Genomic DNA, 19429 nt, shown 5'->3' with positions numbered 1-19429 from the left:
AAGGTAGCATAATAATAGTGAAATAGGCACAGGCTTTGGAATCAGACCAGAGACCAAATATTCATTCTGCCATTTATTAGGTATGTGCTTTTGCACTTCTGTGCCACCTCAGTCTTACCTAAAATGGAGTGATAATAAAGCCTCCCTTAAAGAGTCATCATGTGGATTAAATAAAATAACGAATTAAAACCCCCAGCCCTATTCCTGGCAATATGGCACTATTCAATAATTGTTTGTTATTTTTCCTTTTTGCAACACTGTAAGTACCAGTAGAGAGGTATTACTGTGTTGTTGTTTTTTTTATTGAGATATAATTGACAGCTATATTACTGTCAGGAAGACAACACATTGAATCTATATTTGTATATATTCTGAAATGATCACCACAATAAATTTGGTTAACATTCATTCCCATACATAGTTAAAATTCTTTTTTTTTTCATGTGATGAGACCTTATATTGATTTCATTGTCTGAATGTTACTTATTATTCTATATTGGATTGTAATAATGATTTTGGTTTTTGAGGAATACTTGGTACTGTGTTATTGAATTAGACTGTTTTTGCATCATTGGATATGTATTTTATTGCTTAATGAAGAGCCCTGTATTATCTTATTCCAGTGATACTGAATAATAAATATAAGCTTAGCAAGACTGTAGAAAGAAAAGAGATCAAATGTACACAGGAAAAACTTAAGATTTCAGGAAGTTATATGAAGGAAGATCCCCCTAATTATTTTAAGTGACATGAGAAAGGAGCTAAACTGTAATCAAAGGAAATTGATGGTGTTTTTTAAATAGAATTGGCTATTCTTGAGATCCTGGCTTTATATATGTAATTTGATATAGCTCTAGATCGAAGACAGAATAGGTAACCTAATACCCTAGCACCTCATGTTTAAGAATAACGTATAACCCTTTTACAACACTTACCAGACTGAGAAATTAAAAAGTAAAGTCACAAATAGGCACTTTAGCTCTAAATGTAAAAATAACTACTTCCAAGGAAAAGAACTGATCACATACTGATGTTTGTCATTGTATTTGCACACATACATATTACCATTGGTATGCTATCTTTGCAGGATGTGGTTAAAATACAAAATAGCTATTGCTTGTAAAAAATTAATAGTGTTATTTGGGGTTTTTCTGTTTGTTTCATAGACTGTAAAGAAAAATATCCAAAAATAGAATAATTGTCTTATTTGGGAATTTTTTTTCCATAGGCTGTTGGTGGAGAAAATCTTTGCTCAGTATCTTGTCCCCCACAATCTGGAAACAGAAGAGAGAATGAAATGCTTATATTATTTATATGCTAGTTTGGATCCAAATGCTGTCAAGTAAGTTACTTTTTAATGATTGATTGTGGTATTTCTTAAATTTAATAAAACTACTTCATCTTACCTAATTTGTTGTTGATGGAGTTGTTGCTTCTGGTTGAATCAAGAACCTCAGATAAATATATATAGAGAGAAACTTTATAAGTTCAGGTTAAGGCAAACCCAGGAATATTCCTTTATGCATAGGCATATGAGGGGGAACCCAAAAACCCTCAAATTTACTTATAAATAGTTTATCACATAGTTATAAATAGTTATAGTTTAAACATGTATTCTCACATGTTTTAACTTCAGTCACTTTCAAAGTACCCTCCATTTGATACAATACACCTATCAAGATGTTTTTCCTACTGCTCAAAACAGTTTTTAAACTCATCAATTTTGATGCCTTTTAGTGCTTCTGACGTTTTTTTGTTTCACCTCTTCCACATCAGCAAAACGTTTTCCTTTGAGGACTTTCTTCATCTGGAGAAATGAAAAAAGTCACCCAGGGCAAGATGGGATGAATAGGGAGGGTAGGGCGTGGGGGTCATGCTTATTTTGGTCAAAAACTGCTGAACACTCAGCACAGTATGGGCAGATGTGCTCCTAAATCATCCATTATGAAATGGCAAACATGTTTAGTCTTCCAGAAAAATTCACTGAAGCCAAACACAGCCTCTCACAACAAGCCAGCTGGCACTCTTATAGAACACTCACCTAGCAGGGGAGCCCTGTACTACAAGGGTCCTGCCCTCCAGAAGACAGTTCCAGTCTTTTTTGAGGGTCCCCCCTCATATTTGGCAACTGAGTCAGTAATACAGTTTCAGGGATTCAGGTAAGTCCCCATGTCAAAATTGTCTTTTGTCCACGTGTTGACTGGGGACTATTGGACTTGCACAAGCAGCCTGCAGTAAGTTTATGATTTGTGTATATCGATTGTTATAGGCCTTGTTCAGTTTTTCTGTAGTTATCCAAGTTAAATTTCCATTTCAAAATAATATAACAAAATCTTGTTTTCCACCACAAGGAAAGAAATGATGTTTTCTATTTTATAAAGTATTTAGACACTGAATTACACTGTCGGAGCTTTACTGTGCCAAGCCTCAGACCAGTTCCTTTTTAGGCATATATATCCAAATCATGTCTATGTAGAATGACCATAAATATATTTTCTTCTGAATTATTTGTGAGTAGTTTGAAGACTTTGGATCCCTTTATCCCTAAATACTTCAGTATATATAGCCTAAGAACAGCGATATTCTGTTATGTAACCAGAGTACCCTTATCAAAATCGAGAAGTTTAACATTGATACAATATTATTTTCTAATCCTGCTTGTATTCAGATTTTCTCCATTATCCAAATAATGTTCTTTATGGCTTTTTTTTTCTCTTTTTAGGTTTATACATTGCATATTTGGTTGTCATGTCTCTAGTTTCTTAATTTCAAACCATTACTTGGTCTTTCTTTGTTATGACTGCAATGGTTTTTGGAAGAATAGTAAGCAAGCCAATTTTGTAGAACATTCCCTCAATTCGAGTTCATCCAGTCTTTGTTAGATTGAAATTATGCTTTTTCAGCAGAAATTCCGCAGAGGTAGTATTGTATCCTTAGTGCATCATGTTAAGAAGCATTAGCCATTCTTTTTAACAGGATCCACAAATGGTTCCTGATACTCTAGGTAGTAGTAAATACCTGGCCTAACGTTTTGGTCTCTGTTTATATTTCAGAATATTTGACAAAGAATACTCAGGGGTAGACTAATTTCTCAGAGGTTCTGTGGCCATCTGGAATTACAGAGTGGGTTTGTGAGAGAAGAAAATCTGCTTTCATGGAGAGAAAAGAGTCTAGAATAAACACACTAAATTTAAATGTGGCATCTCAAATCTGTATCACTTAGCCTGGCATGAAAAGGACTTTGTCATCTCATCCTTTTCTGTAGTATATGCCATGCACTTTGATAACATGTTATCTTTCTTTGTACTAGCACATTCTAGCTACCTCTGTTTAGAATGTCTTTTAATTCTTTCATTTACCTGGCAAGATACTATATATCCTTCTAAAATTCTCGAATACTTTCTCTCATAAAAAGACTTATATATACCTTTTTACACTAAATTAACTTAACCCTAATAAATGAATTTGCTGGTGCTTAAAATTTTAGGTGGAAGAATGGTGCATCTGTGCCATGCAACAAGGAAAGTAATAAAGTTGAATAATTACCAGTATTGTTATATGTACTTTTTTCCTATTTACAACTGTATTTACAGAGCTCTCAATGAAATGTGGAAGTGTCAGAACATGCTTAGAAGTCATGTACGAGAACTACTGGACTTGCACAAGCAGCCTGCAGTAAGTTTATGATTTGTTTAAATCGATTATTATAGGCCTTGTTCAGTTTTTCTGTAGTTATCCAAGTTAAATTTCCATTTCAAATTAATATAACAAAATCTTGTTTTCCACCACAAGGAAAGAAATGATGTTTTCTATTTTATAAAGTATTTAGACACTAAGATTTTATACATAGTTTATCAATTTTCAAATAATTAGACTTATACCTCAAGATAAAGATATATTAGAGGTAATAATTGTTTCACTCCATGATTTTTGCCCTTCAGTGGAGAGTCAGTATCAAATCAGGTATAAATCCTATAAACATGCCAAGTTCAAATTAACAAAGAAATTTTACTCAACATTTTCTGGAAGATGAGGGAAAGAAATTTAATAATCTCTTAATATACTTCTAAGTGTGTTTGCTAGAATACATATTCTTAACCAGGGAATCATAGACTGAAATCTTTCAAGGGCCCATGGACACAAAAGCAAGGGTTGGCAGACTATTTTTTTAAATGACCAGATAGTAAAACTCAGCTTTGCTAACCATATACTCTCTGGTGAACTCCTAAACTCTGCCTTTGAAGCGCAAAACAGTCATAGACAATATGTAGATAAATAGTTATGGTTGTGTTCCAACAAAACTAAAAAACAGATGGTCCATGGAACTGTGTTTTACCAATTTCTGATCCAAATTACTCAAATTTCATACAAATTTAAGTCATGCTTTATTATAATAAAAAAGGGAAGTAGTTTTTGGAGGGGAGGGGATTTCCTGAGATTATTTAAGCAATTGGCCACAAAATACCAATAGAACTCTGTTCACCAAAAAAAAATTTTTCTACTCTTCACATTTTTGGTTAATTTTCTTTGTTGTATAGTTTCATAGTAATTTCGAAATCATTGTTTTATATCAACATAATCCTGTTCAATCTTCTGGCATGGTAATTTCCTTATGAATGTTATGTATTTTATAAATTTTTAAATACTTTTTCCTGCTAATGCCTCCTTTTGTTCTTATTGTCTTAATAGTTATTGCTACTACACAGTGTTTTGTTATCAACTTAGGCTGTAAATACTATAATCTTAGATACGGAAATATGAATTATCATTTTCTGGTGGGTGAAGCGTGCTGATTTTTTTAACTTTAAGAAAATGTATAATACTTAGCATGGATTTTCTTACAGAAATTTGTTAGCACATATGACTTTTGTTTTTGTTTTAAATTTCAGTCAGAGGCTAACTGTTCTGCCATGTTTGGAAAACTGATGACCATAGCAAGTGAGTATGTTTATTCACTCTGAAGATATATAATAAATATTAAAACAGACAAATAGCCCCGGCTGGTGTGGCTCAGTGGATGTGCGCTGGCCTGAGAACCAAACAGTTATTGGTTCGACTCCCAGTCAGGGCACATGCCTAGGGTCCGGGCCAGGTCCCCAGTAGGGGTTGCACAAGAGGCAACCATACATTGATATTTCTCTCCTTCTCTTTCTCCCTCCCTTCCCCTTTCTCTAAAAATAAATACATAAAATCTTTTTTTAAAAAAAAGGCAAATTATATACCCATTGGGACTATCATTTTAATTAAAGTCATAGAAATAATCGATTCTTTTCTTAGTAATTTTATTTCTTAGCCCCAGTTAGGCTGATTTTCTCTTGTTGGCTCAACGTTATTTTTAACAAAACCTCCTTTTAGTTTAATAAAATAGTTTTTCTTATGTGATATTGATTCTCTTTTAATTTTATAGAGAATTTGCCTGACCCTGGGAAAGCACAAGATTTTGTGAAGAAATTTAACCAGGTTCTTGGTGATGATGAGAAACTGCGGTCTCAGCTGGAGTTATTAATCAGCCCAACCTGTTCATGCAAACAGGCAGATGTTTGTGTGGTTAGTAAATTATACTACTACATTTGTTTTTCCAACTTTGCTTATAAAAATTTATATTTTATTAAAACTTGGTTTACAGAGATTATTTGTGTGAATTTACCAATATTGTGAGTTCTGAATTACTTAGTTGTATATCTGTGGTCAGTGTAGTTCTCTTTACTTATCTCTCTTCAGTCATATTCCAGGAAATACAATAGAGAACTAAGCCAGGGAGATTGGTCCTAGGAATTGAGCGAGATAAAATGCTTTGTATTTAGTAGACATTCGTTAAGTAAATAAGAATTGTCTAAATGCTTGTGTGTGCATGTATTTTCTTCTCCCATAGATTAATATGAAAATAACCCAATAAATCAGCAATAATTGCATTGCTATATGTGTATTTATGGATACGGTCATTCCTATTTAGGCTTTCATCCTCATCCTATTTTCGGATTCTTTATTTTATAGAAAACCAGTATCATTGGAAATATCAGGAAGGAAAACTTTATTTATTCATTTATTTAGCATTTCATGGGAAAGTTCTGTGTTTGAATTTCTTTATACTGTTTACTAACAGTGTTCGTCAATATTTTTGAGCCTCATTTTTCTCATCTATAAATACTAATACCTTCATAGGGTCATTAGAAGAATATATATGTCCTAATACATGGCCCTACACTGCTCTTTAGGATTTAAATAAATTGTATTTCTATGGAATTACACATGTATGACAAATTCTGTGTTTGGGACCAGGCTTTGAAATGAATAAGAGAAAGAAAATTTCAAATATGTATGTCTAACTTTGTTCTAGAAAGAATTAGGATGGGATAATTATTTAAGTATGTGATAAGATATAAGGACCAGAACAGATGCATTTACAAAGTTGTTTGAGAGCATTTTTTGTTCAGTCTAGGAACACAGGGTATCTAAGTGGATCTTCTGACCAGTAATTAGGAAGAGATGGGGGGAAGCCTATTTAGAGAAAAGAGCAGTGCGCTCTTCTGTCGACACTAGGGATGTGGATGTGCCAAGTCCCCAAACTGCCTCAGTGTTTACATTTCTGGGCTAAGTGGTTTGCTGAGAACATTTAAAGGTTTCACTTCTTTGGCATTTAGAATTCGAGGTCCAGACTACTGTGTCCTCCAGGTAATCTATTAATATAATTGGATCATACAATGAAATTAATTGCTTGAAAATACCTTAGAAATACCTCGTTTGTATGAATTTATCAATATTATGAGTTCTGATTTGCCTAGGGGTAATTCATTTCATAGGTAAGAACATTGAATTTTAAGGAGGTGAAGTTTCTCCTTCAGTGTTTCACAGCTAGTTATAGTGGTTGAGCTACAAGTAGAGTCTAACCCTTATAGATCCTTGTTAGTATTCTTTCTATGCATTCCATCATTCTTTGCAAGAAGAATCAGTACAAACTGAGTACTGCTCAAGAAACATGGACCTTGAGAAAGAGCAATCAAGTGGTATTTTTGTTCTCAGAGAAAACAGGAATTGAGTTTGAAAACAAAAATGGCAGAAACATGATCCCTACTATTTGTCAGACCAGAAATCTCTAAGAGTTTCCAAATCCAAAAAAAAAATATGGAAAACATGTTTGTAATCAAAATATCTCAGAAAAAAATGCTACAGTCATTTAGTTGTCAATCAGTGCTACTGATTTTAGGAACCAGAAAAGTAGAGTTGAGATCTGCACTTGGACTGGGAAGAGCGTGGTAATAATACCTTTTGGGAGGGAAGTTACCCTGAGGATAGTTAAGTTAACAGGCCACAAAATAGCTAATAGAGCTCTATTCCAGAAGAAAAAATTTCTACTCTTTACAATTTTTAGTTTATTTTACTTGGTGAATGGTTTCACAGTAACTTCTTTTTCTCTTTGGATTAGCGTTGTGTATCGTAAGCATATTAGTTAGTCTATCTGTGTGTTTCCATGTGAAAAGTAAGACTTAGAACTCACTTTAAACACTGTTTAAAGGAAAATGACCACTATTAGAATAGTTTTTGCCATTTTCCAGAATACCTGTGGTCTCTCCAGGGGCTACTTATATTAGTATCCACATTCCTTTTTACCTGATAGTTTCTTTCTGAAGTAGAAGAATCATACAAACAGTAAATTTAGCCTCAGTCATCCTATGCTTTTATCATACCCTTGAGAATCCCTTCTCTGTCCCCCACTAATGTTTACTTACCACTACCTCCTTATTTTCTAAATGAGAATCACCTATCACTTCTCAAGAGGCGAATATTACTCAGTAACAGAATTAGTGGAAATGGAGATCTAATAATTTTCTCCCCCTCTTGTCTTAGTTCCATTCCTAAAAAATTTTAGCAAAAGTACTTTAATCTAATACTATAGATTAATACATGTACCCATGATGATATAGTGAGAAAGGGTGAGCAATGTTATTAAGATATGTGCTTGATGATTTGCTTTCCCTTGGCCTTCAGATTTTGAGTTTCTACCCATTGATTCTAGGGAAGGATCACTTGCCATAGATTCTGCTCTGCTTTCTAATGCTCTAGTACCTTCCTATGACCATGATTCCTATGGCCAAATTTTAATATTTTCCAGGAAGCTTGTTAATTCAGCATTGAGACAATCCTAGGATTGAATTTCAGCTTTACCCTTTACTATTAGTGTTATTTATACTTTGAAAGCACTTTAATGTGCATTATCTTCACAGCTAAAATTTACATTTACTCATCAGAAATAGTCAATTAAAAGGCTTGCTATTAAAGTAAATTTCTTTACCCAGTGCCCAGCACATTGTAACTTAAATCATTAAGTCCTACATTCTTTAGACACTTCTAGCAATTTCTTTTCTTTGTAGGATCTATTTGATGTAATGCTTCTGTCTTCTAACTCAACTATGTTATACCAGAAATAAAAATCTTTATAAATATTTATATATTTTGCGCTGATTGGTATGGCTCAGTGGATTGAGCACTGGCCTGTGAACCAGGGGGGTTGCCGGTTTGATTCCCAGTCAGGGCACATGCCTGGGTTATAGGCCTGGTCCCCAGTGGGCGGCACACAAGAGGCAACCACACACTGATGTTTCTCTTCCTCTCTCCCTCCCTTCTTCTCTCTAAAAATAAATAAATAAAAATCTATTTTTTAAATCTTTTAAAAATAAAATTATATGTTTATGAATATGTCTTTAAAAAAACAAATTGTTGAAATAAAACAGTATTCTGTCAAATTATGAAGTACCGTATTTTGACATGTATAATGTGCTCTTTTTTGGCCAAATTTTTTAGGGAAAAGTAAAGATGCGCATTATACATGGGTAGTACCAGAAATACCTTGTATCTGTTCTTGTGTTTTGTAATTGTTACATAAAATTTCCTGTACTATAATATGTTTAAAAATAAGTGCTAAAATTCCTTTATAATACAAAAAATAAATATCTAAATATAAATACATAATTGAATTAAAAAATTAAAACAAAATATTTTAATAAAATATTTTGGCAAAATATTTTAAAACAATATATTTTTCCTGAAAGTTTGGGCCAAAAATGTGGGTCTACACAGCAAAATATGGTAAACCAATTAAACATACCCATGAAAGCATATTTTGTTTTGTTTCATTTTGTCAAAAACAGCATTAAAAATTGTTTACAAAAGAATAATTTCATAAGACAAAGGCATAAATCATACCACATTACCCCCTGTTCATTCTCCACAGTCCAGATTTTGCAATGATTGATTAATGGGTGTATAGTTTTAGTCAGAGTCTAAAGCAAAAAGTTTTCTTTTATTTATGCTGGTTTTGAATCTTTAAATGCTTTTGATGCCTACAATCATACTCATTTTGAAAAACATGAAAGTGAATACTTACGGTAACACTCTTTCCTTTTTTTAGAGAGAAATAGCTCGGAAACTTGCAAATCCTAAGCAGCCAACAAATCCTTTTTTAGAGATGGTCAAATTTTTGTTGGAAAGAATTGCACCTGTGCATATTGATTCAGAAGCCATAAGGTAAGCTTAGGAAATAATAATCATTCAAAAAAATAATCTGAAACTACAGTGTTATTTTTAAATTCTCGATTCCCTAAGGATACCTAAAAAGGTTCCCTGTATACCTTTTTAAAGGGAGAAACATCATTCAAGTTGAAAGAAGAGCCTTTTCATTTTCCCAATATTAGATATTTACTATAAGAAAATACATATTTCCATAAAGACTTAACTACTTGTAGCAATGTTATCTATATCTTTAAACTAGAAATACCATCTATACAATGAAATACTTCTTAGCAATGGGAAGGAAGAAACTACTGATTCTACCAACACCAGTGGAGCAATTTTAAAAGCATTATATCACATAAAAGGTGTCTGCCACAAAATATGAAATTTTAGAAAAGGTGAAATTATAGCAACAGAAAGAACAGTGATTGCCAGCTTGGGAAAAGAGGATTGACTACGGAAGGGGCATAAGGCTATTTTTTGTTGCTATAATAAAAAAGAAAGATGAATGGGTAAGAATGGAAAAATTAGAACCCTTCTATATTGCTGGTGGGAATGTAAAATTGTGGGGCTGGTTTGTAAAACAGTTTGGCAGTTCCTCAAAAGTAATAAAGAGTTACCATATGACCCAGCAATTTCACTCTAATATTATATGCCCAAGAGAATTGAAAATATATAAAACCTATATATGAATATTTATAGCAACATTATCATAACAGCCAAAAAGTGGTAATAATTCAAATGTCCATCAACTGATGAATGGATAATTGCCTTATATGTATATACTGGAACATTATTCAGAATTAAAATGAAGTATTGATACATGCTACAGCATGGGTGAACTTCAAGAACCAGGTAAAATCTAAAATTAGGTTGAAGTAATGGTTGTACAACCCTGTGAATATACTAAAAACCATTGAATCATACATTTTAAAAAAGTGAATTGTATGGTATATAAATTATATTTCAAGCTAACACTTATGCATACATCCAATTTGTTTTTCAAAAAATGTTTTTGTATTAATTGAATATTTTGTATTAATTGAAGTTTTAAAATTATTTTTGTGATGTTAAAGGGGAAATGAAAGTAATAAAAGTGGTTTAAATTTTAACACCTGTGCATTATATATATTTGTACTTAAATATTTTATTAATAATTTTATTAAAACATGCACTAATATAACACCAAAGGAAAAATATTTAACCTAAAACTTCTCTCATTAGCTTCCACTTGTTGAATATTGACTATGTACTAGGCCATTTGCTTTAATTATTATGTTCTCTAAGGAAGATAGTACTTCTTTCAGTTTACTGATGAGAAAACAGTCTCAAAACCAAAAATCACATCTGCTTTTACTTAAAATAGTATCATGTTTGCTAGTCCAATTCTTATTGACCAAGTAATCCATTGTGATGGTTAGGTACATTTGAAAAACTAATTCTATAATATTGGACAATTAAATGGTTTTCCATTGGTGAATCTGTTCATGAGTATAACATGATGTACCTGATGAATTCCTTCTTTGCAGAAATTTCTAGAATAAAATAACTAATTCAGCAAATTAATTACCAGTGATTAATGTCTTTGCCCATGTATTTGTTTTTTGCTTTGAGTTGATTATCTTATGTCCATTTAGCAATTGCCATCTTGTTCTCTTAAAATTGTAAATTATCTCTTTACATATGGAAATGAATATCAAAGTGCTTATACTTATATAAATATATTTCTAATGTGTGCTTTTAACTTTAGTTTTGTTGTTTTCCACTAGAGTTGTTATTATACATTGAGTTAAGGGTGGGGGAGATAAACTAAAAATAACCTCAACTATTAAGTAGAGAGCAAAGTTTAAAAAGTCACAAAATAACTTTTTCCCCCAGAAACATATTTGAATCTAATGTTTAGATTCTGTGTACATCTTGTAACAATGCAATTAGGATACAGTTACTAATCTAATGGTGTTACTAATTTAGATTTTCTTATATTAATAGTGCACTGGTAAAACTGATGAATAAATCAATAGAGGGGACAGCAGATGATGAAGAGGAGGGTGTAAGTCCAGATACAGCTATTCGTTCAGGACTTGAACTTCTTAAGGTATTTTTTTAATTGAATTTACTGGGGTGACAGTCAATAAAATTATAGGTTTCAGGGTTACAATTCTATAATACATCATCTATACATTGTATTGTGTGTTCACCACCCTAATCTTAAGGTATTCTTGAAACAATTTTGTCTAAAGGCATTTCAGTAATCATAATTTGAATTTTGTTAAGGGTATGCAAGGGTCAGACTTTATGTCATTGGAAACTATTCAAAAGATTTAAAATTTTGGTAGAAAACATTTTATAATAATGTTTTTACATTATAATAATTTATTTTACATTATAAAATGTTTCAGGGTTTCTACTATTTCATTCATAATTTGCATGTCTGTTGTGCTTGTAACAACTGTATGTGCTAAATGATGTACCTTTTTAAAGAACCTGCATCTGGGGTAGTAGGACTGCTCATGGGAATTATTGTATGACAGCATCTGTCTGATCAGGGAATTTCCAAACAACTGGTAATTGTAATAGGTGCCAAAGAATTCAGAGAATTGAGCAACTAGTAAGACTTAAGTAAGGCAAGACTTTGTAGACAAGGTATGGCTTAATCTAGGGGAAACACAGCATCATCAAAGAAAATAATTCTTTGCATATTTTAGGGATCATTAGGAATCTAGCTTGACTGGAAAAAAAAGATTGCTTTGAGGAGTAATGGGAGACAAGTTTGGTTCCATATTATTTCATAGGGCCAGAAAGGTACTATCAGGGCTTTTTAACCGTGCTTTTAATATGGTAACAGCATTTGATAGAGCTTTTATTGGATGGAGTAAAGAGAAAAAATAGAAGGCAAAGAGACATTTAGACCACTACAACATATAAACTAAGGGAGAAAAGACAAACCAGTAAAATGGACATTAAGTAGAAAAAAAGAGTTGTATTGAAATTGTCTTAAATAATCATTTCATGGAAAGAATTGATATAATGCTTCATGAGAAACATCTTAATTATATTTTAATAATAAGGTTATATTTTCATTTTTTTTAAGATTTTATTTATTTATTTTTAGAGAGAGGAGAAGGGAAGGAGAAAGAGAGGGAGAGAAACATGAATGTGTGGTTGCATCTCGCGCACCGTCTGCTGGGGACCTGGCCTGAAACCCAGGCATGTGCCCTGACTAGGAATCAAACCGGCAACCCTGTGGTTCACAGGCTGGCACTCAATCCACTGAGCCACACCAGCCAGGACTACATTTTAATAATAAGGTTATACTTTTAAATAGTTTTAAGAGTTAAAATGATCTTTAAGATAATGTTTAATAGGTTGTTTGGTTAGGTTTTTAAAATTTGATTTTCCATCTTTTCTGTAGGTAATAAAACCTCATAACTAAATGTTATCACTGTAAACCTCACCAAGTGAGATAATCTCTCCACTTTATTACCCATTAAGTAAATGATCATTGCATAAATTAATGAATACTATATATTATCCACCCACCCCACCACCTACCTCTCAATTTTAACCCTTATTCCCAATATTATGCTAACTAAATTGTTTTTCTGCTTCACGGAAGGTAAACTTTGTAGACATGTTAGATCTAACTTGTGGTGCATTCCTTAAGTATAGGCTGGGACTTAGGTCATAATAAATAGAGAATAATTATATATTTGTAGTCATGATTAAAAGTTCACAATAATGACTTCTTTATAGTTATGATGATTGATTTCACTTTTAAAGAATTTCCTTATAGAGTCTTTGGCCATGAAATAAAGCTTTGGGTTAGCATTTTGTTTACATTACATCACGTACCGTAAAAGAGGAGCCACATTTGCATCATTCTCAATATCAGAATAGACTAAGAGGCTAAGAAGAAAATAGGGCAAGGCTGCCCTTACCAGTGTAGCTCAGTTGGTTGGGCATTGTCCCACAAACCGAAAGGTCGCAGGTTTGATTCCCGATCAGGGCACATGCCTGGGTTACAGCCTGGTCCCTGGTTGAGGGCATGCAAGATGCAACCAATCAATGTTCCTCTCACACGTCAATGTTTCTCTCTCTAAGGATAAATAAATAAAATCTTAGGAAAAGAAAATAGGGCAAGGCTGTATAACAACTATGTTAAGGAAACTACTTCACAGTATTTCTGTCAGTGTCTTATTAGCCACACCTGCCTTCTATAAATGAATCTTTATTCTTTGTAGCTGTCTTATGCAGCTCATCATTTTAAATCATATTTATACGTATTTTCTTTTAATGGATTAAAACCATTGTCTGTACTTCTAAAGCTATATCTATTCCTCCAGGTTCTGTCTTTCACACATCCTACCTCGTTCCACTCTGCAGAGACATATGAGTCCCTGTTACAGTGCCTGCGAATGGAAGATGACAAGGTAGCAGAAGCTGCTATACAAATTTTTAGAAATACAGGTCACAAAATAGAAACAGACCTACCCCAGATACGATCGTGAGTATATATTTTCTCATAATAATCACAAATTTTCTGAGAGTGGAAGCCATGGGATTGTTGCTTCCCTTTCACATAGGAAGACAGGAGAGAAGAAAGACAACTTTTATTTAGAGCCTACTTTTCTTTATTATTTCTTTCATCTCTCCTCTGCCTCTAGTGGTAGGTGGGGTCCTATCATTAGAATATAGGTGGAGGAACAATCTTTGTTTATAAAAATATGATTTTAAAATATTAATAGAGTTACCACAGAATTTAGAATGTGAGTAATATATTTTCCTAATCTATGTATGTTCACCTTTTTCTCTCCAACTGGTTATAAATTCAATAGCTACTGCCTTTATATCCCACCACAGAATGGGATAATCAAGTAGTGGGCTTAATAAAATATTTCTTAGTTGTGTGGTTGTTGGCAGTGGTGCTTTTATTGTTTTGATCTCTCTCTCCCCTCATAAAAATGAAGTACATTTTGATATTTTAATTTTGGCATCTTAAAGAGGTTGTCTTAGGATCAAACCTGTGCTGAGACTGTATTTAGACATCAGATGTGGGAGATGTCTTTTGGAAGAAGAATACATCACTGAGAGCTGTTGAATCAGATGTTCATAGTATATGCAAAGAGTTTGGGGAATATCTAAATCAAACCAGCTTTCCTTCACAGATTAATCATACAAGAAGCAGCCTCATGACTCCTAAAGTTTGTGTTATATTTGTGAGCTAATAGTTAAATTTGAGAAATAATTCAATATTTATTGTAAATTCTCTTCATTGTCAGTGTTATACTGGCTAATATGAAAGAATCACCAAAGTTAGTCCCTGCTCTCAAGGAGTTTATAATCTAGAGATGATACTCTTTATATTTGTACATTATAGAAAAACATCACTGACACAGTAGGGTAGTTTCTGGTGAGTTTTTCAAAGTAGGAAATTTTATACATTTTTTTAAGGTAAAGGATTTACTCACGAAGGAATTCTATCCCAAAGAAAGCAGTGGAGAATGGGTATAGCTGTTAAGAGTTAACTTTGAATACAAGGACTAAAACTTCCTTTTCTAAAAGACTAATTGGGAAGGAGGGAGACAATCACTGAAAAACAGCACTGTAGACCTCAGTCACAACACTGATGGCCTCGTGGACCTAGAGCACACGAGAAAAGCGAGGGGAAATGTTGAAGTTGGTTTATATATCATCATTTCATTAGTCTGAGAAGAATCAATAATGCAATTAACAGGAATTTGAACAACACAATATCTTCCCTTGTTATTTGTGTTATTTATAAGAACTGTAACACTCATAGATGAGTTTGTGAAAGAAAGACTTAAGCAGTACTCCACAGAAACTACTTGGACATGGACATCTCTATCTGAAAATTCCAAATCTTCATGGAGAGGAACATAGCCTATTCATATCAGATCAAACTTACACTGACTAGCATATGTTCCAGAGGTCTTTTTATTGTTATCAAAGTACATGTCATGGAGTCTGAGGTATTGCTCCTTAATACATAGCTTCCCATTATCATAAGAGAACCCTTTGTCACCACTGTATTTAATACCACTAACCTGTTATAAAATAGGACCGTTGCATTAAATGTACAACAAGTATCTTTCCTTAAATTTTTATTGTGCCTTACAAATTTTCTTCAGATTTCTATACTTATATGTTCATTGTCAAAAGCTGACACTTTTAAAAATATTAAGAAAGAAGTTACTATTAACATTTTATATCTATTTTTATGAATATTTTGTCTATCTCCTTGATGTATATATCTATTTTTTATATTAATGGGTTGATGCAAACATGCTGCTGTCTTCATTCCACTTGTTTTCCCATATCATTATTTAACATCTTAAGACTGTTTGTTGTATGTATTTCCACATTGTTCTATAGAAAGATTGTTTTACATTGTAAGTATGGAGATAAGTACATAGATTTTGGAACAGAAATGCTTATCATCAAATCCCAACTCTACCATTTCCTAGCTCTGTCACCCTAAGAAGCTTAAATAATATTTTTGTGCTTTAGTTTTTTCATGTTTATTGACTGTAATTATAATTTTCTTTGAGTTCTTTGAGTATTAATCCTTGTAAAAATATTTAGAATCGTGATTGGCAATCGTGATTATTAGCTGTTTTATTAATCTTCTACCAATATATATGTGTCTACAGCTTTGCATTCTTTTTTTCACCGATACCATCACTTCAGCTTTTTAATAAAACTTGGTCTTTCTAGTTTTTCCCCATAGCTGCTTTAAAATAACTGAAGGGGATTGTAAAAAGAAAGTGAAAAATTAATACCTACTTAGAAAGTAAATGTAAAAATATGGCATGAAGCAAGTTTTTTAATAAATTAAGGGTAGCTTCTTTATTTCTCCATATTCACAAGATAACTTTAAAACAGAAATTGTCCCCTGAATTAGCTTTTTTCTTGAGGCAGTATATTTCTTGAATTATGCTTGGGAACAGAGAAGGAGCTTTATATACTTCAGTAGATCTAGTAATTTTTAAGAGAGACTTTTCTACCAGCCTTCATCCAAATAGTTATAGAAGAGGGCATAGGAGACAACCAAAAGAACTACTTGTGGTTTATGGGCTTTTTTGGTTTTTTTAACTGTGATATTATTTTTTACAGGACTTTAATTCCTATTTTACATCAGAAAGCAAAGAGAGGTACTCCACACCAAGCAAAACAGGCTGTTCACTGTATACATGCCATATTCACAAATAAAGAAGTCCAGCTTGCACAGATTTTTGAGGTATATATAATATGTAGGGTGTGTTTACGTTGACTTTTACTTTTATGTTGTGAAGGTAGGATTTTTATTTTTTTTATTTATTTATTTTTTTTAGTTTTTTATCTCACCCTAGAATATAAATTTCATGGGAGCAGGGACACTCTCTGTTTTATTCAGCACTATATTCCCAGTCTTTAGATCTGTAGACCAGTCTTATATGTTCAAATACTACATTTTGTGTGCTTGTGTTTAAAACATTTTACTTAATTCTAGCTTAATTGGCTCAATGATCTATTTATCCTCAAAAGGTATTAATAGATGACTTTGAACAACCAAACGTAAACTACCTGACACCCCTACCTGAAAATTAATCCTGTTTGACTTTCCTTATGTATGCTTCTTGGCCTAATTCTACTACTATGAAGGTATTCCAATTATTGTAAATTGGATACAATATGAACGGGACCCAGTGAACTCTGATTGTTTTATGGTTCATAGTCATTTAAAATCTCGCCACAGAATTAAAAAATAATTCCCCAACATAACAAAATTATTGTAGATGGCTTGAAAATAATGCTGATTTGATGATGCAGAAATGTTCTTGTTTTTACTTCTACCTTTTACTTGAGCTTTATGTTTTTCTGTTACCTTTTTCTACGTTCTTTGGTCTTGTTAAATTTTAGTAGGTGAAATAAGAATCAAGTATTTAATATGGCTGAAGTTACTTTTGATCATATCATTAGAACAGATTTGTTTGAGCATGATAAATTCAGGAGGACTCTGAAACATTTATTCTTTCCATAGATTGTCTAGCTATTTACAAAACAACTGGTAATTTTGACTGTTTTATTTTTATAGCCACTCAGTAGGAGTCTGAATGCTGATGTACCAGAACAACTTATAACTCCATTAGTTTCATTGGGCCACATTTCTATGTTAGCACCAGATCAGTTTGCTTCCCCAATGAAATCTGTAGTAGCAAATTTTATTGTGAAAGATCTGCTAATGAATGACAGGGTAAGTTTCACATTTAATTAAATTCAGAATTATGAGAGTAAGACTGCTATCTACATCTTTATCACAGACAGAATTTATGCTTCTCTCTCTATATAATTCTCTTTCTTTTTAAATTATTGTATGTTTCCCTCCTTATTTATTTACTTGATTTCCAAATGACATTCTGACTTCCATTTAGCTATTATTATAACTACATATTAACATTTAAGAGGGAAAAAATGAGGACATGAGATGGATGAATTATGGAATAAAAACTATGAGTCAAATGCTGTTATCCTAACATTTGAAGGACATTATATTTGAGTGCTAAAAATTAGTTTTATCAAGCATTGTTAAAAATGTAAATGGAATTGTATTTGACTAGCATTTTGAAATACAGGGTCCAGCAGAAGTAACACCTGCTTAAATGTGGTTGGTAGGATAATAATATGGGTGTCATAAGTTGTAGTCTTAATTTGAACATTTCACCTAAAATGTTATATGGTGTGCTTGAATATGATGTTGTTATGATACAGAATTACATGCTTATGATTTTGTAATAAAGGATTTTGTAATTAAAAAGGGACATTATTTGTGCCGGACCCTGCATAATTACTTCACACTTTGTCACTAGATTTATGTATTCTGTGTTAGTTATTGAATTGTGTGTGTGTGTGCATGTGTGCACATGCTGATTTATTAGCTCTGAGTTGGAGCCCAAACACACCCGATTAATTCTGCTTTACCAAATGGACCTAAATTAAAGAGTTATTTAATAAAGACAAGCCAATCTTAGCTGCTGAAACATTGTGTATGACTTCCAGTGCAGTGCTGACTTACCCGGTTTACCTAATGCTTCCACGTGGTTTGATGATCTTCAAGCCCTCAGTATCTGAACTTAGTTGGCAGTGCACTCCCCTTCCCCCATTTGGATGTAATAGGCAACAATGGAACAACATGACCATCTCATTCCTATTCCACGTTTTTGTGCTGTTATTTCACTATTGATAGATGTGATTGGCAAAAAGTGTGAAATTTAAGGCACTTCTTAGATAACTTAATTGTTATTGCATCCTATGTTAAGATGGCTCCTTTTTTGTGATAAAATAAACTTCACTGTTTTTACTATTAAGTGTTCAGATCACCTATGCTGTATTCACCCACATTCTTGTTCTTTTTGTTGGGTGTTTTTGAATGGTTTTTAAAAACAAACGTATGTTTAATAACATGTATACCTCCTGTATACATGGGAGATATCCAGAAAAGCTGAGTGAGTCTTCCAAAATGGCCCAAACTACCACCTAAAATATTGGCCCACATTGTCGTGTAACCAGTCACCACCATCTGCTTCCAGAACTTTATCATCACAGACAGAAACTCTATTCATTAACCAGTAACTTCCCATTGCTTCCTTCCCCGCAGCCTCTGGTAAACTCTGTTACACTTTCCGGCTCTATGAATTTGCCTGTTCTACATACCTCTTATAGAATATTTGTCCTTTTGTGTCTGGCTTATTTCACTGAGTATAATGGTTTCAAGGTTGTGTTATAGTATGTATCAAATTTCATTTTATGGTAGAATAATAACCCATTGTGTGTGTAACCTGTATTTTATTTATTCATCTGTTGATGGGCACTTGAATTTTTTCTGCCTTTTGACTATTATGAGTAATGCTGATATGAACATCTG

General features: G+C 32.8%; 1 protein-coding gene across 5 annotated transcripts in view; it reads left to right on the top strand.

The window, feature by feature from the left end:
* PDS5A (PDS5 cohesin associated factor A) overlaps positions 1 to 19429 on the top strand; it is a 100168-nt gene that overhangs the window by 46691 nt on the left and 34048 nt on the right. For 3 of the 5 annotated variants that reach the window (XM_054582072.1, XM_054582071.1, XM_054582073.1), the window contains exons 13-21: positions 1229 to 1342; positions 3594 to 3675; positions 4890 to 4938; positions 5408 to 5547; positions 9407 to 9522; positions 11497 to 11602; positions 13851 to 14011; positions 16642 to 16765; positions 17603 to 17761. In XM_054582072.1, the coding sequence (XP_054438047.1) occupies positions 1229 to 1342; positions 3594 to 3675; positions 4890 to 4938; positions 5408 to 5547; positions 9407 to 9522; positions 11497 to 11602; positions 13851 to 14011; positions 16642 to 16765; positions 17603 to 17761 (1051 nt within the window). Of the gene's footprint in view, positions 1 to 1228; positions 1343 to 3593; positions 3676 to 4889; positions 4939 to 5407; positions 5548 to 9406; positions 9523 to 11496; positions 11603 to 13850; positions 14012 to 16641; positions 16766 to 17602; positions 17762 to 19429 lie in introns of those variants that run through there. The other 2 variants (XR_008529875.1, XM_054582074.1) reach the window with 2 other exon arrangements.

Source organism: Pteronotus mesoamericanus, unplaced genomic scaffold (assembly GCF_021234165.1).
Source record: "Pteronotus mesoamericanus isolate MK-2021 breed Mesoamerican mustached bat unplaced genomic scaffold, CSHL_Meso_final contig_68, whole genome shotgun sequence".
NCBI lineage: Eukaryota > Metazoa > Chordata > Mammalia > Chiroptera > Mormoopidae > Pteronotus > Pteronotus mesoamericanus.
This window is presented reverse-complemented; position numbering and strand designations above follow the sequence as displayed.